Here is a 22,847-nt window from a genome sequence, read left to right on the forward strand (position 1 = left end):
AAGTGGGTGGGCCTATGCCCTCCCAGGCCCACCATGGCCGTGCCCCTGCCCAGTCATGTGAAATCCATAGATAAGGGCCTAATGAATTTATTTAAATTAACTGATTTCCTTCTATGAACTGTAACTCATTAAAATCTTTGAAATTGTTGCGTTTCTATTTTTGTTCAGTATTTGTATAGAAAATCCACCCCTTTACTCAAGAGATATGGTCTTACCTTTGAATAATCCAGGCACCAGCTTGTATACAATGTCCTGTAGAGTTTTGTCTGACCTGAGAAAGGATATGCAAATGATAAAGCTACTTACTAAGGATAAGAGCATGTTGGTTGCACTTATAGATGCATAATAACATAGGTACTCCCGAGAGAGACGTGCGCACACTCACACATGCAATGTGACTAACCTGATGCTGAGCTGTGGACACGTCTTGTGTACTTGCACATCACATCTGGGGCAGAACTTGTTGGTTTCCAGGAAGGCAACAATGCACGTCTTGCAGACTGGAGTAAGAAGACAGACTTAATGCATGTGACTTACTGTATGACTTTTTATGAAAAGAAAATGCATTGTAAATCTACATTCCTTTTCTACATCAGTTTATAGGCCATATACTCTAATAATGTTATTATTGGTTCATATGCATTTAGAATAATGCAGTGGCCTTAGGAATCTTACATGAGTGCAAGCACTCCACGATGGTTGTGGCATCGATGAAGTAGCCCACACACAGTGGGCATATCAGGTTAGGATTCAGTTCTGTGATTTTTAGCCGACTGGGTTGCATTTTATCCATCTGGAAGGATCTGCAAAAAGAACAACCATCAGACAAATAACTGACTTAGATGATTTATTGGGTAGCAAGATTTGAACCACTAAAGTACATGACACATGTTGTGGCATTCTTCTGCTGTTGTTGAATTGTTTTCCAACACAAGGCCTATACATACAAAATGTGTACTGGCATTGATGTGGTCCACTCACATTGTCTATAATAATATGGATCACTTGTTTTGTTAGAAGCAGTTATGATTCTTGTAATGGACCAGTGTCATAGCTACTATACAGAATGGCTACTAGTATAGGACCATTTCTTTTGTAATTATTTCCAGCCTGGTTGATTTTGAGATAGTACCCATCCACCAATGTAACAAAGTACGTGTGGAACTGCTGTAGTCTAGACCCGACTACCCCAGTGGGGCCTCCTGTGCACGGCGAGGCACGTACCCCAAACCCCGAGAAGACCCACAATGAGCAGCTCCTATACCAGTGTGTTCTTATGCATTATAGAAAAATAAATTAAAACTATGTAAAGCTAGACGAAAAATAAGCTTAGATGGATAGTGGAAAACAAAGCAGCCATCTTAAATTCAGTGACAGGATTGGATATGAGAAACGAACAAGAGAGAATCCAAACATAACACCGAGTACCTCCGTTTGTGTGTTGATGTACCTGTGCATCGCGTTATGCGAATAAAAACAATTGATGCCTTTGCTTCCTACCTGATTTGACATGAAAAACACCCGTACCTCCCGACGTGGATACAGGTAAATTATTTAGAGTTGGTTAACGTTAGATTTTGCAGCAGCGCCAGAAAATGGCTTTTTTTTTCTTCCATACAGTCAGAGGACCGCCCATTATGGTCACGTGATAATATTTCAGTCCCTGGCGCCTGCCATATACAATGTATTTGCAGCATTTTATTTTAAAAAATACAACTGTCGCTGATAAGTCGCTAAAACACAGTCCTCTCTATACATTAACCACATTTGTTCATGAAGGAGTCATTGCATACATTGTCTTTTTGACAACCATCCCTAGACGGAAAACCACGCCCCCCCTGACAATGCTCCCCCTAGAGACGAACCTAAAATTCTGACTAGACCATTGATTACTATAATATAGGATTTATTGTAGGATTGACTGTAAAAAGTGAAAGCTTTATAGCCATTGGTCTACACGTGAAATGTATGCCTTTTCTGCTTCATAATCACCATTCAGTAGTGAATGAGCCATTTACTCTATGAGAAAATCCTAATATCTGATTCATATTATTCATTTTGCCATCAGCTGCTTTTACAAATACAGAGATTTGCAGATTTTCTCCCCAAAATGTCGCTGCCTCCCGCACTTTCAAGGTACCAACTACAGCACGCGCGCTTCTACTCTCTGCCTCTTGGCGGCGCACTTCGTTGCGATGTTCAGTCTAGACGCCATCTTGAGGAGACCCCAAAACTGGTGACAACAATCTCAGGCGCATCATAATGGGATTACTAACCTCTAAATAAAATCACCTCAAATCGTTCTCGATAGCAGACGACACCAGAAAGGAGAGGAGTCGTCCACCAAGAGTGTATTACTTCTCAACGAAGACTGCGGGTTAGCTAAAGGCAACCTTGCCTGTAGCTAGATGGCCGGCTAACTATCTATGCCGCAGCTGGTCTGTGTGCTGCTCCGGACTGAACCGTGGCCTGCTGGGGAGGAAGGGTGGTGACCGCGCAACATGCAATCCCGTTAATTTACTACAGAATCTAATTTGATTCAAAGACACTGCAAATCGGACAGCGGATACGACAATGCACTTATAGATATCACGCTCTTACTGCAAATTTCGTTGTCTGGAGTGATAATACCCAGCGAGCCTGCTTTATTACAGTGCTGTCTTGCGTTGCCTAAATTATTCCCAACAAGAGACATGTCATCCAATTGTACCAGCGTTGCGCCGGTGAGCGCTAGCAAAACGAAGACGAAAAAGAAACATTTTATAGGACAGAAAGTGAAATTATTCCGTGCAAGTGAGCCTATTCTCAGCGTTTTAATGTGGGGTGTCAACCATACGGTAAATGTATTTTTGTTGATGTTCACAAGCTAGCTTGTTTGTTAATGTGGTGTTTTGACTAGCTAACGGTAACGCGATAGTTACCCAGTTACTTGATTGATAAAAGCCAATTGTAGAGCTCATCCATCGTCTAGTCTGTAGTGTATGGGTGTTAGCCAGGTACTTAGTCTGATGCTTAACTGAAAGCTGTTAACCCTTCGACTTACCCTTCATTCACCATTCCCGCTGGTCAGGAATATAAATGTAGCAACAATCTAGCTATTTGGCGTGCCAGTCGCGTGCGCTTTAAAAATGTGCAGCAAATAGCTGCGACGTTGAACATAAACATTTGACATTACCCGCGCACTATGCAGGCATTATTTGGCACAAGCTGCATAACATCTTCTGTGGAACGAGGGATGTGTGGTGGTCTGAAGTGAGCTAGTTTGTTGTTTAGGAGAGGAGATCGTGAGCACTGCTCCAACCTAAGCATTCATTCTGTCTCGCGCAGGCCAGAGAGGGGTGTGACTGTTGGAGAGCAGCAGGTTGCATTGAGCCCCAACTGCAGCCTGCCCGCCTATTGTTTTACAGGCATCAATGAATGAGAAGGCGTCATCAGACAAAATAAAGCAGCAAATCTTACATTTGCAGATTCTAGCCTGTATTCGTGATTTAATGTGGTTTCGTGTGAAGTACACGTTTGAACACTCAACCATAAAAATAATAGGCTTACAGTTGGTCAAATTTGAGTGGGAGAAGGAAGGACGGTGTCTTCAACACATCCTAAAATACACGTTATTGATACTGTTTTTCACCAAATGCATCAAGTTTCTCACTCACATGAATGCAGAGATCACCAAATGCATTGCAGAGAGCTTCAAGGCTCTATTTTTGTAGCCAGCAGTAGTAGGCGAACACACCCCCTTCCCTGCTTGACTGACACCTCCAGATCAATATCTCTGGCATGAATATGATGCCCCAGGCTTGCAGTTTTGGATTTGCTTCATTCACCATTTGAATAAGCAAACAGTGCTGATGCGTCATTTCAATATGTTGCCTACTTCTTGCATGTATTATTGTCTGTAATTATTATTTCTCAATTGATTTCCCCCTCTACTTGCTGTGTTTTTAGTGAGCCTATTTTATGTATATTTCAATACTTCATATGAGAATAATATGGATAGATATAGACCATAGTCAAATAGGCAGTTCTTGTAGACCAGGGAAAGAATACGTGCTTAAAATGGAGAAAACAATGGCATGAATTAACCGATTAGCATATTTAGTGAAGCTGTAATAATCATCCTGTGATGCATTCTGCAATAATCATCATAGACAATTCTGTGTGTGGTGGATGCTGGGTGTCGGCGGCAGGCTAATTTAGGATAATACAAGAAAGACATCAAAGAGCCTTGTCCTCGAAGCTCTCATAACCAGAATATATTTGATCTTGGTAGTCAGTCGTAACAAATTTTCTACTAGTCATAAAGCTGGATGAATTCAGTTTCAAGCATAGCTAAGCTTTTGCTCAGAGAAGACCTTTGTCAGTCAGAGCATATAGCCAAACACAGATTGAATTGAAACTCCCTTCAAAAACATAGATGCGGTCTTGATGGTAGATAATGCCAGCCTTACAGGCTTTCCAACACAGGAATAGCCTACATCTTCAAATCTGATATGAGCCTTCATCAAACGTATAATAATATCTGCCATTTAGCAGACACTTTTATCTAACGCGACTTACAGTCAGGCATGCATATATTTTACGTATGGGTGGTCCCGGGAATCGAACCCACTACCCTGGCTTAACAAGCGCCATGCTCTACCAACTGAGCTACAAAGGACCACCTTCATCAAACTTTGTGTGTAGGTTGATTAGACATAATCCATCATATAGTCAGATCTCGATTGTGTCTGCCTGCTGAAGGCATTAAGCTATGCCTCTAATGACAAAGAAATATGATGATACTTTTGAAGGACACTATCTACCAAAGCTTAACCTGTGGACATGTTAGACAGTGATTCCTCATAGCATGTCAGACAGTTGAATGAGAGTATCCCTTGAAGCAGTCTAGGAGATGGCCTGATATAACTCAAAACCCCAGCTCTATGATAGGCTACTAGGCTATGTCCTGCATATTTCATACAACTCAATGTGTTTGTGCTCCATATGCTATTATTTTTCTACCTCAAGGTAACTTTTCCATTTCTCTCCTATTTTAGCAGCGTCTGTGTCTCCTGGATGTATTCTTGTCTCCTTTTTCTTTGAAGCGTTTATTCACGTTCCCTCCCAGCCTCTCCTCTTACTGTCTGGAGTTCATAAATCTATAGAGAGGGCTCGCTCTGGGGAATCAGTCCGTTCCTTACAGTGAATCTGTCTCGGTAGATAAGATCATCAGTGTGACAAGGGACTCAGCCAGAGAGCACTGCTGTCAGTTCGCTTTGGTCCAAAGTGAATGATTGTCAGTAAATAGACACTGGTTCACTGCAGTTTGGTCTGGTGTAGGAATTAGTGTGTTGACCTCCTCCCTGCTCTACCATTCTATTCTGATCTCCTACTCTTTCTATCTCCCCTCTGTTTCAGATCAACGAGTTAAGTAACGTGCCTGTACCAGTAATGCTGATGCCCGATGATTTTAAAGCCTACAGTAAGATCAAAGTGGACAACCACCTATTTAACAAGTAGGTATCCCGAGTCCTAACTTTGCAACCTGCCATACCATATCACTGCACACCATATTACTGCCCATATAAACTCAAACAAGAGGCCAATTTAGCTGCATTGTCTTACATATACATTACGGTACTACCTTTGAAATCTGTTAACACTATGTTATGCTACTGATTAGGAGAGAGAAGGTCTTGGTTTGGTTGGCCCAATGGTCTATGATGTGGTGTTTTTTAAAATCACTAGCAAGATCAAGTTCCTCTATCACCTGTAATATACCTCACCATGGGTCTAGCGATCCCCACTACACTAGAGTTATAGTCAAAACATGAATTGAGCAGCTTTGCAATGCAAATAATCCTCATGGTGAAGAACCTCTAGTATGCTGGTCAAGAGCTTCTCACATTTCCTTTATCTATTCGAGTGTTTTCCTCAGATTACATCAACACTCTGACTCTTCTAATGGACTAACTATAGAATTAGAATACTAGAATGGACATGAACCATTTTGGTCAGGGAGTTGGTCAACCATGGTTTGCCAGTCTTGTGATAAGATATTGTCTAAAGAAATACATTTGAAGAATTTAGCTAGCCAGACAGTTTTAGAGGAATGATTCCATACATTTTGTCAAATTAACTGGCAATATGCCAACATTCCATTCAAACAATTAATCAATACACAGCCATACACTGGCTGAAATCAGTTGATGATAGGACTTAGACAAGTTGTAATGCAACAAGAACTGATATTGTGTCATGTAATAGCACTCACAGCTTTCCAAGAAAACAAAAATTTAGACATTTATGGTCTGTTTACATATATTTTAGAAGCTATTTATACAGAAAATTGGTTTAAAACCCGGATAAACTGTATGATTATATGACTATTTTAGGTTGGTAATAATTCTATTACACAACTTCTGATATATCACATGCCTTACTTTTATTTTCCTGCATAAGTCAAATCAGAATTATGCCTCTGGCGATATCCACTACACTATACTGGAGTTATAGTCAAAACATTCATTGAACACTTAACTGCGCATCTTTGCAATGCAAATCATCCTCGTAGTGAAGCACCTCTACTGTAGTATGCTATTAACACTCTCTTCAACACTCTTGTACCTCTCAGAGAAAACCTGCCCAGCCGCTTTAAATTCAAAGAGTACTGCCCTATGGTGTTCCGCAACCTGAGGGAGAGGTTCTGCATCGATGACCAGGATTACCAGGTAAAATATGGTCTCATGTGTGGAGATGTCTAAGGGGAAGAAAGTAGGATGGGTTAACTGAAGAGAAAGACCGTTGAGGATGGGTTAACAGTAGTGGAACTGAAAGACAGAATGAGTATAGACTTTTACTTGGCTCGGCACTGCTCAGTAATGTCAAACGGGTAAAGGACAGTTGAGGAGAGAGTAGATCAAAGTGCCAGAGGGAACTCCCTGTTATTCCCTGCCCAGTTTGACTCATTGCAGATTCCAATTCTTCCCTCAACCCAAAGTAGTAAGGCTTTATCAGCATTTCTTCCTTCAACCCAATGTAGTAATGTTTTATCAGCATTTGTTGATAAGAACTTACTGAGTTATCACATGTAAACGGTGGCTGTTTTTATTGTTTAGAGAATCATACCAAGCATGGTTTATTACATTAAAGTTCAACTATCTTGGTAGCATTGCTAAATGGATCGCAATGTGAAGCATTTTTGAGATCTTGGAATAGCTCTATGTAAATGCAATCCAGTGATCCATTATTAACTCGTGAAATAATTATGAAACGTTTTATTTATAGAGGGCTTTTCATTCATTTCAAAGCCTCTATTTTCTGCTCTGTATGTGTCTCCCTCCCCCGGCCTCCCTCCTGTGGTGGATCATCAACAGAACTCTCTGACGAGGAGCGCCCCGCTGAACAGTGACTCCCAGGGTCGCTTTGGCAACCGCTTCCTGTCCAGCTACGACCACCGCTTCGTCATCAAGACGGTGTCCAGCGAAGACATCGCCGAGATGCACAACATCCTCAAGAAGTACCACCAGGTGGGTGTTACCACACACACACACACACACACACACAACATACAGTTGAAGTCGGAGGTCTACATACGCCTTAGCCAAATATATTTAAACTCTGTTTTTCACAATTCCTGACATTTAATCCTAGTAAAAATTCCCTGTCTTAGGTCAGTTAGGATCACCACTTCATTTTAAGGATGTGAAATGTCAGAATAATAGTAGAGAGAATGAATTATTTCAGCTTTTATTTCTTTCATCACATTCCCAGTGGGTCAGAAGTTTACATACACTCAATTAGTATTTGGTAGCATTGCCTTTCAATTGTTTAACTTGGGTCAAACGTTTCGGGTAGCCTTCCATAAGCTTCCCACAATAAGTTGGGTGAATTTTGGCCCATTCCTCCTGACAGAGCTGGTGTAACTGAGTCAGGTTTGTAGGCCTCCTTGCTCGCACACGCTTTTTCAGTTCTGTCCACACACTTTCTATAGGATTGAGGTCAGGGCTTTGTGATGGCCACTCCAACACCTTGACTTTGTTGTCCTTAAGTCATTTTGCCACAACTTCGGAAGTATGCTTGGGGTCATTGTCCATTTGGAAGACCCATTTGCGACCAAGCTTTAACTTCCTGACTGATGTCTTGAGATGTTGCTTCAATATATCCTCAAAATGTTCCTTCCTCATGCCATCTATTTTGTGAAGTGCACCAGTCCCTCCTGCAGCAAATCACCCCCACAGCATGATGCTGCCACCCCCGTGCTTCACGGTTGGGATGGTGTTCTTCGGCTTGCAAGCAACCCCCTTTTTCCTCCAAACATAAAGATGGTCATCATGGCCAAACAGTTCTATTTTTGTTTCATCAGACCAGAGGACATTTCTCCAAAAAGTACGTTCTTTGTCCCCATGTGCAGTTGCAAACCGTAGTCTGGCTTTTTTATGGTGGTTTTGGAGCAGTGGCTTCTTCCTTGCTGAGCGGCCTTTCAGGTTATGAGGTTATGTCGATATAGGACTCGTTTTACTGTGGATATAGATACTTTTGTACCTGTTTCCTCCAGCATCTTCACAAGGTCCTTTGCTGATGTTCTGGGATTGATTTGCACTTTTCACACCAAAGTACGCTCATCTCTAGGAGACAGAACGCGTCTCCTTCCTGAGCGGTATGACGGCTGCGTGGTCCCATGGTGTTTATACTTGCAAACTATTGTTTGTGCAGATGAACGTGGTACCTTCAGGCATTTGGAAATTGCTCCCAAGGATGAACTAGACTTGTGGAGGTCTACACATTATTTTCTGAGGTCTTGGCTGATTTCTTTTGATTTTCCCATGATGTCAAGCAAAGAGGCACTGAGTTTGAAGGTAGGCCTTGAAATACATCCACAGGTACACCTCAAATTGGCTCAAATTATGTCAATTAGCCTATCAGAACCTTCTAAAGCCATGACATCATTTTCTGGAATTTCCAAGCTGTTTAAAGGCATAGTCAACATAGTGTATGTAAACTTCTGACCAACTGGAATTGTGATACAGTGAATTATAAGTTAAATAATCTGTCTGTAAACAATTGTTGGAAAAATTACTTGTGTCATGCACAAAGTAGATGTCCTAACCGACTTGCCAAAACTATAGTTTGTTAACAAGAAATTTGTGGAGTGGTTGAAAAACCTAAGTGTATGTAAACTTCCGACTTCAACTGTATAACACGTTTGAATAAAAAAAAAATGTTTTCTGTACAAACATACACCCTCTTAATACATCTTAATACATGTTGAAGGGAGCATGTTGGATTCAAATATGAAAGACCTTTCAATATGGTGCTGAAGAAATATCTATGAATTGTCAGATTTGATGGGACTATCCTTTTGTAATAGCCAACAATTATGCCGACTTCATTACTGGATCTCTCCCACTGTTTCCTTTGCATTACTCATTCCCCTTCCTCTTTCCTCTCTCTCTCCTTTCCCTGTCTTTCCCTCCTCCTCCATTGGTCTCCTCAGTTCATAGTGGAGTGTCACGGCAGCACACTGCTCCCCCAGTTCCTGGGCATGTACCGGCTAACAGTGGATGGGGTGGAGACCTACATGGTGGTGACTCGTAATGTATTCAGCCACCGTCTCACCGTGCACCGCAAGTACGACCTGAAGGTAGGTGTCTATATACACACTAACTGGGAGGGAACTAACTGGGAGAACACTTACTGGTAGTACACTAACTCCAGTAGGGCACTAGGGCACTAGGAGCACAATTACAGCTGTAACACTGTTAGCGCTCATTGGGCTAAGGGCTTTTGTAGCAAGCTCAATGCATAGGGTGCTTGCAGAGTATTCCGGTTCCCAGTAGCACTTGAGGCTCCAAGAACTTAAAGGCTAGATTTACAGACTATTGTCTGGTCCAATGGTTATGTGATTTATTATCTAGAAGGGGAAATGGTGAAGAATGCTGCTCTTGTGGAAAAGCTTAGTAAATCTGTCTCTTTGTGCTCTGGCAACAACACTGAGATTAGAGGTGTAACGGCGTGCATGCCTATTGGCTCGCAGAACACCATTTCCCTTACAATAAACGTCTCTGTGGCTGCCAGGCACTCTTTATGGGAAACAATTCTGCCATCTGAAATATGACAATGTTATAACCATACTGTCAAGTCCAGGAGAAACAAAGGAGGAACAAAGATGCAAAGAATGTCTGTCTCTAACTCTCAGCATTCCATTACATCTCTGTGATATATCTTCTTCTTTTTTTATTCAGGGTTCCACGGTCTCAAGGGAAGCCAGTGACAAAGAGAAGGTGCGTTCATTTATATATACGGTGATGAGAGAGGAGTGTTGGGGTACAATGACAGGACCCAAACAATTATTGTGTGGATCATTCTAAAAAAGCATTCAACTAACCAGCAAAAAACAAAACTAATTTACAGCCCAAAATACATTATAAAAGTGCAGAAGTAATGATTTTTCCCATCTAATGATAATGAAGCTCAAATGAAATAACACATCCACAGTTGGGCCATGTCCGACTGCTGTCTATGCTGCGCAGAGGGGGAAGTCAAAAGGGGGTGAGTGTAGTCGATGTGGAATAGCTAGCTGTGTGTGCGCTAGTAGTTTCACATCGTGGGGGTTACATTACCCGCTCTGAAACCTAGAAGTAGTTATTTCCCTTCCTGGCTACGTCTTCTGTAGAGCGGTACGTAATACTGCTTCGTGAGTGCTGAGTTGTTGTTGGGAACAGAAGGTTGCTGGTTCACGCCCAGTGACGGACGGACAGAACCTGGTGGAGCCAATGTCACTGGTCGGATTCGTACTGCGGACCTCGCGCTCAGGAACCCAATGTCTTAACCATTACACCAAGAGGAAATACCTGAAATTGTTTTTCTCACAAAAAAGTCAATCCAAGGATAATGAGTGGATAACCCTAATTTTCATGTAGCAAAATTAACAGCGAGAAAGACCTCTGCCATTAGTGTGAATATTTTGATTCTAATTTCTATCACTCTGCTCAGGCCAAGGAACTCCCCACCTTTAAAGACAACGACTTCCTGAACGAAGGGCCAGAAGCTGCAGATAGGAGATGACAACAAGAAGTACTTCTTGGAGAAACTAAAGCGCGACGTAGAGGTAGGAGACCTCTCATGGCTGCTCGATTTGATGGCGTTTCTTTTTATTATCATTACAGTCGTCATGGTGAAATCCCTGAGTGGTTTCCTTCCTCTCCGGCAACTGAGCACTTCTGCACATTGTGTTTTGTTTCTAGATTAATATTTATTAACCACCACAAGTCCTTTGAACCAGTTTCACCTAAGTACCTGTGAACAAAGACATGACTTTAGGTTGACAAATAGAAGAATAGTGAGTTTACTGTCCTCCAGGGAAATTTCCCCAAATAACATTAGTTGCAATATCTGACATCTCTCCCTTGTTTGTGTACATCAGTTCCTGGCCACTCTAAAGATCATGGACTACAGTCTGCTGGTAGGGATCCATGATGTGGACCGGGCAGAGCAGGAGGAGATGGATGTGGAGGCCGGCGGAGAGGAGGAGGAGTATGAGAACGATGGGATGGGAGGAGCACTCACCGGCTCCTTCGGCACCCCTCCAGACAGCCCTGGGAACCCCCTCAACTTTGGCGGGTTCTTCGGCCCTGGCGAGTTCGACCCCTCCGTGGACGTCTACGCAATCAAGAGCAACGACAGTAAGAGACTCTCTTTCTTGAGTTTGTGTCAAAGGATTTGTTATGCAATTGTGCTATATTTGTGCTACTCTCTATCTACAGTGCCTTCAGAAAGTATTCACACCTTGACTTTTTCCACATTTTGTTGTGTTACAGCCTGAATTTAAAATGGATTAAATTTGAGATTTTGTGTCACTGGCCTGCACACAATACCCCCATAATGTCGAAGTGGAATAATGTTTTTCAAAATGTTTACAAATGAATTAAAAATTAAAAGCTGAAATGCCTCGCAAAGAAGGGCACCTATTGGTAGATGGGTAAAAAAAAGCAGACATTGAATATCCCTTTGAGCAATGGTGAAGTTATTAATTACACTTGGGATGGTGTATCAATACACCCAGTCACTACAAAGATACAGGCGTCCTTCCTAACTCAGTTGCCGGAGAGGAAGGAAACCACTCAGGGATTTCACCATGAGGCCAATGGGGACTTTAAAACAATTACAGAGTTTAATGCTGTGATAGGAAAACACAGAGGATGGATCAACAACATGAGTGATTCCACAATACTAACCTAATTGACAGAGTGAAAAGGGAAGCCTGTACAGAATAAAACATATTCCAAAACATGCATCCTGTTTGCAAAAAGGCACTAAAATAATACTGCAAAAAAATTACCTGAAAATGGTTGTCTAGCAATGATCAGCAACCAATTTGACAAAGCTTTAAGATTTTTTAAAATAACAATGGGCAAATGTTGCACAATCCAGGTGTGGAAAGCTCTTAGAGACTTACCCAGAAAGACTCACAGCTGTAATCACTGCCAGAGGTGCTTCTACAAAGTATTCACTCAGGGGTGTGAATACTGATGTAAATTATATATTTTTGTATTTCATTTTCAATACATTTGCAAAAATGTCTAAACATGTTTTCACTTTGTCATTATGGGGTATTGTGTGTAGATGGGTAAGATTTTAAAGAAATATTTAATCGATTTTGAATTCAGGCTGTAACACAACAAAATGTGGAATAAGTCAAGGGGTATGAATACTTTCTGAAGGCACTGTATCACGGGGGGTTGGTGGCACCTTAATTGGGGAGGATGGGCTCGTGGTAATGGCAGGAGCAGAATGAGTGGAATGGTATCAAATGCAACAAACAATTGGTTTCCATTTGTTTGATGCCATTCCATTGCTCCGTTCTGGCCATTATTATGAGCCGTCCTCCCCTCAGCAGCCTCCTGTGTACTGTATCTATCTCTTGGTAATTAATCAAAGTTGTCTGTCTTAAAGCTGCATTATGTAACTTTTTGGCCGACGCAACCAAATTCACATAGAAAGATGTGTTATAGAGCTGTCATTCTCATCGAAAGCAAGTCTAAGAAGCGGTAGATCTGTTCTATGTGCGCTATTTTTATGCTTCCCGTTCTTAAGTTTAGTTTTTGTGTCTTTTACTTTCTTTCTTTTTTTTACCAGCTGAAAATACAATATTTTTGGTTATGGAAAAGACATTTCACAGCAGTTTAGACGGTACAATGATTCTCTACTTGCTTGTTTTGTCACAAACTATTAGAACTTTAGCAACCAGTAAATGGTGGAGCGATAGTGCATCCTTAATTAACATTGAAAATGAAACTAATTTTAGAACAGAGACATCATGGGACTGCGCAGTGAAAAGTAATACTTTCTATTTATACTCCTATGCACTGTCTTGCTCCTTGTGGTAGGTGCTGTGAAGAAAGAAGTATACTTCATGGCTATCATCGACATCCTCACGTACTACGACGCTAAGAAAAAAGCTGCACATGCTGCCAAAACTGTGAAACATGGGGTGAGTAATGGACTAGCTCTGACCAAACATGAAACATAAAGCCAAGTGTTTAGGCTGCAGAGATGCTAGATCATATAGTCGTTTCAAGTAGAAGATGATCTTGTGAGAAGATGTGTTATTACATATAAATTGTAGCTGTATGTTTGCACTGAACTCTTATCCTCTGTTGTCCCTCCCTCAGGCCGGGGCAGAGATCTCCACCGTAAACCCAGAGCAGTACTCCAAAAGATTCTTTGAGTTCATGTCCAACATCCTGTCATAGAATAATCTCTCCTACCCCAGCCAATCACATCCTGTCATAGATCCATCAGCCACACCCACCTCTCTCTCGCTCCTCCTGCCCCTCCCACCTGATTTAGCCCCACCCATTACCCTCCCGCCCTGGGGACGACAGACTGAAAGGATTCACAGAGATGACGAGCCTGTTACATTGACCCACAGAGAGGGGGCGCCGGACTCTTTCTAAAAAAAGCAACGCGTCTCTTCTCCCCCCAGGTCCCAAGTCCTACTCCCCCTGCCCAGCCTTCCCTGCCTCCTCAGTCTGAACGCTCGACGAGGAAGGCTTGTGAAACAGAGTTCTATATGATATGAGACCCTCCCCCTTTCTGCCTTCCCTGCCACCTTATACTAGTCCTCACGCCAGCACGGGAACTGTCTCACTAATGCCTTGAAAGAGTGTCAGCTTCAGCAGTAGGAGTCTGTTTAGTACCGTCTGTTGGGGTTCCGTTCATTGTTATTATTTTATCAGACACACACAAGTACACACATACACACATCTCTCACGGACACAGAAGCGGTCAGATCGCATGAATCTTTTGACCGAGTGGCCAACAGGCGTTTACAAACTCTGCCTCCTTGACGTGTCAGGAGATCTGCAGCCGACAGTAACAAAATTGGAAATACAGGAGATTAATTAATATATAAAGGGTTTTACGTAAATGAATGCAATATCAAAATGCATGGCTGAAATGTACATGACTCCGCCAGTTAGTTGAAATGTCAAACCACTGAACTTAGCATCTGAGCATTATGACTAAAAAAGAAAAACATAAATGTCTGAATGTTACGTTGCCATATTGTTCTGAAAACTTTTGACATTTTTACCGTGAACTTGGAGGTTGGTAAAAGAAAATCAACATAAAAAGGGGAATACTAAAGCAAGTGCTTGTTTTATTACCATAAGAATCATTTTTATATCTTGTTTACATTAATGTAGCATTTGTTTGTATACAGTATTGTTTTGTTACCAACAGACATTAGGATCAGAAAAGTTACTTGAAAAGGATTCATAACATATTAAAGGGAGTTGTTTTTTCCTGAATCTAATTAATTAATTTTCTCACCTTTGACTAACAAAGATCATTCCTTTATTGTGCGTTGTCACAGTGGTTTTAAATTAGGTTCTAATGACCTATTCTGTATCGAGAGCGCTGCTAAATATCCTCATGAGACAAGTGTCAACAGACAATAGCCGTTTAGCCGCTCAATTCATTCAGATTAGTCCCTGGAGCCTGTATTCTTCTGAGATTTCTGAATTAGGCTGCAGACTATCCTGCCCACCTTCCCTGTTTTATTAAGTCACCACAGAACGGATAATCCACACAGTTATCATAATCGGACAAATCTGGCATTTAACAAAGTTAAGCCCTCCTCTTTCATTACTTGCACACAGATAACATGCCAGGCAAACCAGAGAGCATTGGAACACTAATAGTCATTAATTTTATTGAACAGTATCTTAAGAAAAACAGTACACGCAGTGTTTATCATTTTCATACAAAATTGTGGGAGTTGGTAGAGATGCGGGGTTGAGGGAGAGGAGCTTTAATCCATTCTGGCCTTCAGGGTACGTGTGGTGATCTTGTCCTTCTCACTGTCAAAGAAGAAGTCAATCAAGGCACTGGGTACTGTCACTACAACACTGACCTGAGCATTACTACTATCACCATCTAAATGTCATGTCATTTGTATGAATCCTCAGATTAATTACAAATTGAACAAGTATTTCATCCAAAGGAAATGTATGACTGTACTTACATGACTTGCACAATGACACCCATGCCTGAAACGGCATCCCTGTCCACTGCATTCAGCATGGCTTGGGAGATGGTCTCAAACAGGTCCTCTGGTTCCTGAAGGTGTCAAAAATAACCATTGTAAATAAAGACAGTCAGAGATATAATCAACTATCATACTCAATGTATTATCTTACAATACAGTACACAATAACCTACCATGTCTGGCTCCCAGAGAGATTCACACATGCCGTACATCTGCTCTGAGCAAGTGCCACTCACAACAAAGTCCTCTGTCACCATAGGGCAGCCAATCAGGTCCAGGGAGCAGATGAATGGCTCAAAGGTCTTGGGGTCCAGACCAGCGATCACAGGCTCAATGTAGTATGGGCCAAATCTAGACAAGGGATTCACATTTGTTATAGGATCAGTCACGGACTTGCCACCAAGGCGGAAGTGTAGACTTATATATGAAATACTGTGTTTCTTCACATCAGTAAACTCACCTCCTCTCGTAGAGCAGGTTGGAGACCATGCTCATGAATGTCTTGGGTTTGATCTGACGCCCCTCCTTCAGCTCGTAGAGGTTCAATCTGAACTTGAGCCTCTGGGAACTGATAGAGAAATAAAGCGGATAATTAAGATCACCTGCAAGGCCAATCCCGTTGCACTGACCATCCAAATACTCAGAAACTTGGGAAAGAAGAGGTGCACTGGTGGACCAAGGCACACTTACACTGTCTGTACGTCAGTAGCGAGGCCAGCCAGGCCAATGTAGAGTCTGTCTCCCATGGGAAAGATCTTCTGGAAGTCTGTGGTCACCATCTGAGCCTGTACACCAAATCTCCGATCTGCTGCAATGGCTACACACTGCTTACCCTTCATCGCCATGACGGCGCCACCATTATAGGACATAATAGACTGGAGATGGGAGACGAGGGAGAGAAATTATTAGTAACAATCATAACTGGGACAATTTCAAAACCCAAACAACATTCTTTCCATCACTAACTATTGAGTTAGTTACTAACTTTGACGGGTGGCCTTCATTACTTGAAACATTGGTGAATCAGTAGAAACATTATTGGCATAACTACTAGGAACGTCAAGATGATAAACTTCCATCATCAGACTCAAATTGCATCCCTCTTCAGATAGCTAGTACTAACATTAGCTAGTCAGCTCAGTCAGAGACTAGAGACAAGAATCCAGTTTATAGCTAGCTAACTAGGTAGCGAGTTAATGTGGTAGTTATGTTTGGAAAACGACTGTAGTTAAATTTTCGGTGAACAAGTTAGCATTGCAGGTGACTTTTGGCATGGCTTGCTAACGTTAGCAAGCTAAATGCAAGCTACCATACTGATTAGGTAGCCGGTTGCTAACGTTAGCTGATCTAGTTTTACAAACCAATCTGCAATCTACGGACCACGAGTACTAGCTACATGCATACATTATTTATTGGCATAATATTACCATTTTGAAAACGTTGAGGTGTCTTCCTTAGCCCTTGAAATATCTTGTAAATGTTCACTATTTTGAATGACTGCGGATAACAATCCCACAGTGACTACACGATTTGGAACAACCGGAAATCAGCCAACCATGCTGTTTGAGACGTCATTCGGTACTACACGATGATTGGGTCTGTAAAAAGTTCCGGGTGGCCACAATTGTTATCATTGACTGTTGTATGTTAGGGGAGTGTGCAAATGTACCTAGGTTGTTTGAAGCGTGCTAAAGTGAAACAATAATGGAAATAAAGACAAGTTACGGAACCAAAAATTGAAAAAAAATACGGTAAACTATGAGCCTTTGACTGAAACACCAAACCACTGGAGATGGGCTACTCTTAAGTCCAGCATTATTATTTTACATTTACATCATTTAGCAGACGCTCTTATCCAGAGCGACTTACAAATTGGTGCATTCAACTTATGATAGCCAGTGGGACAACCACCTTTTTTTAATGGGGGGTGGGGGAAGAAGGATTACTTTATACTATTCCAGGTATTCCTTAAAGAGGTAGGGTTTCAAGTGTCTCCGGAAGGTGGTCAGTGACTCCGCTGTCCTGGCGGAGCTTGTTCCACCATTGGGGTGCCAGAGCAGCGCATAGCTTTGACTGGGCTGAGCGGGAACTGGGCTTCCATAGAGGTAGGGGAGCTAGCAGGCCAGAGGTGGATGAACGTAGTTCCCTCGTTTTGGTGTAGGGCAGGGTTCTTCAATTCCGGTCCTGGAGAGCCGAAACACCTCTGTTTTTTATCCTCTCCTTCTAATCAGGGGCTAATTCAGACCTGGGACACCAGGTGAGTGCAATTAACTACCAGGTAGAAATAAAAAACAGAAGTGTTTCGGCCCTCCAGGACCGGAATTGAAGAACCCTGGTGTAGGGTCTGAGCCTGAAGGTAAGGAGGTGCCGTGCCGTTCCCCTCACAGCTCCGTAGGCAAGCACCATGGTCTTGTAGTAGATGCGAGCCTCAACTGGAAGCCAGTGGAGTGTGCAGAGGAGCGGGGTGACATGAGAGAACTTGGGAAGGTTGAACACCAGACGGGCTGCAGCGTTCTGGATGAGTTGTAGGGGTTTAATAATTATCCTATAAAACCAAAAGGCTTTCATGATAGTCATTCAAATGTATGTCTACTTTATGATGACGCTGGTAACAGTGTGCCTGATAATTTTTATTTATTTCATCTTCATATGCCGTTTTCAATTATCATAGTTTTCTGAAGGTGTATCAAAGCAGTAACCAGAATTTGTAGGAAACTTGTGTTTGAACTTTTAAACAATCACATACAACAACAAGTAAACTCAAAGACAGTATTTAGTTTGTTAGTCCCCAACTCTGAAAGAGCTTTAGGAACAATGTTTTATTAAGATACACAATTCTTCTCCTTTACAGCAATACACTAAACATATTCAAGGAACATAATTTACAAAAGGGTTGTGTGTGATAAAAGAAGTTTGAATAATTCTAACCATTACAGAGAACACAATATACCATTTCCACTTAAAATAAATCCATCGTTCATTCTATAAAGGGAGATGGAGGCGTTAAGGCACTGCAGAGTGCTACTGTGCCACTAGAGATCCTGGTTGAAAGGCTCTGTCGCAGCCGGCGCGACCGGGAACTATGGGGCAGACGGCAGGGATGTAGCTCAAAGCGTTGCACGAGGGGGCAGTAAAAAAAATATGTATTCACTAACTGTAAGTCGCTCTAGATAAGAGCGTCTGCTAAATGACTAAAATGTAAAATGAGTATGGCTTGCTGTTGCTGGTGAATGGCACAGGGAGTTTTGCCATTACAGAGGAAGTCAGATACTTTGCATTGCTTTAGTCAGGGCAATGGCTAAGGGGCAGTTTCACAGGGCCTGAGTGCAAATGCATGGTGTTTCTGCTTTGTTTAAATTATGAGTTGGCAGTCCTGGCAAACCGGTGCACATATTTCAGTGTGGTAGCTGGTGTATATTTTTACACCAATCCATTCCTGCTTCTTCTAGTTCTCATCTCCTCATGAAATTCTTCTCCAGGGATGCGGGGGTCCTCTGTATGGAATGGATGTTTCTCTTGACTCGGTCCTCCAAGGAAGAGGTGGAGGCACTCTCCAGCTTCATGTTACTGCAGGGAAGGACGCAACAGTTTTAGAGGACCAACCAGACAACAGCCAGAGTAAACATGCAATACGTGCACAAATATCGGTGTGTGTCAGTCAGTGAGATACTTACTGGATAAAGCCAGCGTTGCGGTCATGCTTGCCACCTTTCTCTTTCTCCCGCTCCTTCTCCAGTTCATCCTGTCGTTTGTAACTTCTAATGTTGTTTTCACGCTCTTCGTCTCTCTGTTTGGCAAAGTCCATCATCTCTCTCCTCTTCTTCTCCAGCTCTTCAGCAGAGAGACATCTAAGAGAATATCAGACAGATAAATATAGGGATAAGAAAACACTTTAGGATGGGGTGGTGTGGTGCGATTACCATTAGTTCACTGATGATTGAACCCAAGTGTGTTAATTGTATAAACTGGTGCTGTGGACTCTTACTTGGTGGTACTGCTCTGACGCCTTTGGTAGCGATCTTTCTGTGGGCTGGGGGCTTTGGGACGCTGGAACTGTGGAACTTTGAACTGGTCTGTCCTGTGGGATGAGTGGTTCTCTGATTTGTGAGAGGAGTGGTTGTCTGTCCTTTGAGAGGAATGATGGCCGTTCCCGTCTGTCCTTTGAGGCGATCGAGAGTGGCTCCTCTCCTGAGAACGGTGCCTCGAGTGGTTGGGGGGCTTTGAGGACTGATGATGCCTCCCAGCTGGAAACTGAGGAGAAAAATTAGGCGATGAGCGGTACACATCTCTCTCAAGAGGATTTAAGTAACTTTGAATTGATTGGACTAAGATCTAACAACGTTCATGGTGTCACTGTCAATATATAAAGACTGAGATTGAGCCATACTGACCTGTAGTCCATAGCCAGCTGGGACACTGCGGTGGTGGGAATGTGAGTGGGTTGTCTCTTTGGATTCCTCTTTAGAATGGTGCCTAAGTAAAGATACATAACTCAGTTAACCCAATGAGTCTCACCACAACGCTGGGACGTTTAGGATTTCTAACCCCTTTTAAACCATTGGATTCATCTATTTCTTCTGCATCCATAGATACTAACCATTAGTCTGTGTGATTATTAATGGCGGCTGAGCTAGAGTGGTGTTTGTGAAACAAGAGTCCGAATGGTTTCAGCTACAAACTATTAAAAGCTCACGAACACGTAACATGTTTTGCTCTATGACGCTCACAAGCTCCAAAGGAGTTATTAGAAGGTAAGGGGTTATTCTAGATAGAATATCATAGGAAATCCCAGGAAACGCCATACAGTTGTCACTGACTAGTTGGATATTCATTTTTCAGTGAGCAATGAACTTCTGTACAGCATTAATATAAATTCATTTTGATCTGTTTTTTGCATTGGCGGACCTTATTTCTTTATTGACATTTGTCAATAAAACTCATTAATACAACTACTTATGTCAATGCGTTTGTGTTTTACTTGTAGCCCTGGTTGTCCTGAAAATAAAATGGTAAAACACTTCACTGTGACGCTAAATATAAGGGCTGGACATGCAGATAAATGAAAATCTCATTTTTGCTGGGGTCTCAGGACTGATAGGGTTAAACAATCTACCCCATCCAAAAGTTGCCGTCAACAATAGAAGCTGCAAGCTAGATTTAGTAAACTATCACAAAATGCGTACAAGATCAAAACAGTTAAACAGAACATCAGATCATATCTGTTTACTGCTCCTGAGAAACCTCTATTGAAGTTAGTTTTTACCTGTGTTTTTTCTCTTCATCCTCAGAGCTTGAGCTCCTTCTCTTATGCTTCTTCTCCTTTCTCCTCTCTTTCTCCTCCCTTTTCTCCTTCTTGTCCTTCTTCCTCTTCTTTTTCTTGTCTTTCTTTTCAAGATTCTGACGCAGCTGAAAGAAAATAAAAAGTGAAAAACTGTTGCTGCTTTAGAACCCAGTTCATCCGGAACTATTACTACAAAAGGCTGAAACTGATTTCATTCCAGTTTGAATGGAGCCATCCAACTTACCATTTCTTTGATCTTCTTCATTTTCACTGGGTTTGTCAAGACCTCCCTCTTCTTCTCCTCCTCTCGTTTCCTTGAAAAATAAGAAATGTGTCATTAGAATCAGCTCTTGGCTAACAGCAGAACATCAATGTATGGTATAACAGTTGCTAGCTGGACACACTAAATGTTAAAAGAAAAAGACAAGAGTGACTGACCTGATATCAAACAGCGGGTCCTCTCTGATCTTGGCAGCCATGTCGAGGGTGGATGCAGGGGTGGAAGGGTTGAAGATTGAGCCAGGCAGGAGGCCGGTTTGTTCGGATGGACCGCTCTCTGGCTCCTCAAACTGCTGGGTGATCTGCTTGTCAATGGGGCGGCCCAGCAGGTACTCATCACGGGACACCTGACCACCTGGCCCCTGGTACATCCAGTCCAACCGGTCCTCTTTTTTCCTGGAGTAAAACAAAAAAAAGCAGTTGAGTGTTAGTGACAACATCCAAGGGGAGTATCTCTGTCCATGTGTCTGTGGTGAGAGGGAACACTAGAAAAATTGAAAAGTATAAATTAACTCTTGATTTTTAAACCTAGATAGGACAGTGGTTTCTCTATCAAGGTGAGACCTATTACTTCCTCCTCATCACAAGGGTCAGTGAGGTGAGCATTACTTTAGAGCCCCAGTCTGCTGAGCGAATCTGGTTATATCTTCTCGAGCTCGTTCATCTCTCAGCTCCTTCTGAAGCTCCTCAATCTTCTTCACCTCAGCCTCGTGCTTCTGTTCAGCCTTCCACACCCGCTCTATGTTTTTCATAGTCTGGGGATGCCAGCTCTTCTTCAAGTTCTGACAGAGATAAGGGAAAGTGATGTTCGATATAATTAAACAAAACAAGGAAAGATAGCTACAATTAATCAATACAACCATAATTTCTGAATTCCAATTATTCTTCAGGGAAGGTAAGGAATTACTGCTTCTGAGTAACGTTAACTAGCTAGGTAGTTGTGTAACAATAACATAACTGGGCAAATATAAAATAAACACATACATACACCTTCAAAACTTAATTTAGTTAGGGGGTCAAATTTAGTTAACTAACTAGCTACGCCAACTAGCCATCATTGTCGTGGCAGTGATAGCGTTTTGCTTCACAAAACGCTAGCTCAGAAGTTGGCAGTAATTGAATTATATCGAACACATGTGTGAAATGTAACTGGTTTTGTGATTAGTTAGCTTGCTAGACATAAACAAAACAAACTTGCTTAGTTAGTTAAGTGCTAACGTTAGCTTTGTAAGCTAATATTTGATCATACTTACGAGGTCACCTCCTCCCATCTTGACTTAGATCGTCCACTCGGTCCAATTGAGAAATAAGATATGAACAAACGTGTTCTCTACCTATGTGGTTATTGTACCTGGCAAAACAAATGTATGTTATTAGCTAAATAACATCGACATTCGCATGCTAGGCTAGCGTGTTGTGTTTTTCTTCGTACTTCCGGCCTTTCTGATTATTTTTCCGGTTGGTTAAGGCGTGCTTCTTCTTCTTCTTTGATGAGGTTTAACGGCGGTTGGCATCCAATTTGTTTCATTACCGCCACCTACTAGACTGGAGTACAACTCCCTTATATTTTGCTTGAAAAATAAAATAAAGAAATACCCTACCATCTAACACTACACTCACAAATTTAAAAATATTATTAATAATTAACACCACCCTACTCCACTATTTAAATATATTCACTCCTACCTAATGCCCTCAACCTGAAATGATGGGATATCACCACTTAACACTCCCTGTAACTCTTCTGATGTC

General features: G+C 41.9%; 3 protein-coding genes and 1 long non-coding RNA gene across 4 annotated transcripts; 1 reads left to right on the top strand and 3 right to left on the bottom strand.

Annotated features, from left to right (window-relative positions):
• Positions 1-209: 209 nt before the first annotated feature.
• Positions 210-1,740, bottom strand: LOC121533991. Its single transcript, XR_006660533.1, has 4 exons — positions 1,501-1,740; positions 676-803; positions 404-500; positions 210-271 (listed from the first exon to the last, which is right to left on the bottom strand). It is a non-coding gene; the product is annotated as an uncharacterized LOC121533991 (long non-coding RNA).
• A 440-nt stretch (positions 1,741-2,180) lies between these two features.
• Positions 2,181-14,795, top strand: LOC121533992 (phosphatidylinositol 5-phosphate 4-kinase type-2 beta). The gene is given in 11 exon segments (XM_045219994.1): positions 2,181-2,837; positions 5,401-5,498; positions 6,617-6,713; positions 7,359-7,511; positions 9,479-9,625; positions 10,227-10,265; positions 10,978-11,019; positions 11,021-11,092; positions 11,408-11,666; positions 13,371-13,474; positions 13,656-14,795. Coding segments are annotated over 11 exon segments (1,236 nt in total). The 5' UTR covers positions 2,181-2,693; the 3' UTR covers positions 13,737-14,795.
• A 382-nt stretch (positions 14,796-15,177) lies between these two features.
• Positions 15,178-17,092, bottom strand: psmb3 (proteasome 20S subunit beta 3). Its single transcript, XM_041840399.2, has 6 exons — positions 16,963-17,092; positions 16,226-16,410; positions 15,996-16,103; positions 15,709-15,886; positions 15,512-15,606; positions 15,178-15,347 (listed from the first exon to the last, which is right to left on the bottom strand). The coding sequence occupies exons 1-6, from the start codon at positions 16,963-16,965 to the stop codon at positions 15,299-15,301; spliced, it is 618 nt and encodes a 205-aa protein (XP_041696333.2). The 5' UTR covers positions 16,966-17,092; the 3' UTR covers positions 15,178-15,298.
• A 1,794-nt stretch (positions 17,093-18,886) lies between these two features.
• cwc25 (CWC25 spliceosome associated protein homolog) lies at positions 18,887-22,535 on the bottom strand. The gene is made up of 9 exons (XM_041840400.2): positions 22,349-22,535; positions 21,705-21,877; positions 21,255-21,491; positions 21,061-21,130; positions 20,799-20,941; positions 19,927-20,008; positions 19,521-19,786; positions 19,210-19,383; positions 18,887-19,102 (listed from the first exon to the last, which is right to left on the bottom strand). The coding sequence occupies exons 1-9, from the start codon at positions 22,364-22,366 to the stop codon at positions 18,988-18,990; spliced, it is 1,278 nt and encodes a 425-aa protein (XP_041696334.2). The 5' UTR covers positions 22,367-22,535; the 3' UTR covers positions 18,887-18,987.
• Positions 22,536-22,847: the final 312 nt, after the last annotated feature.

This window comes from Coregonus clupeaformis, unplaced genomic scaffold (genome assembly GCF_020615455.1).
Source record: "Coregonus clupeaformis isolate EN_2021a unplaced genomic scaffold, ASM2061545v1 scaf2994, whole genome shotgun sequence".
Lineage (NCBI taxonomy): Eukaryota > Metazoa > Chordata > Actinopteri > Salmoniformes > Salmonidae > Coregonus > Coregonus clupeaformis.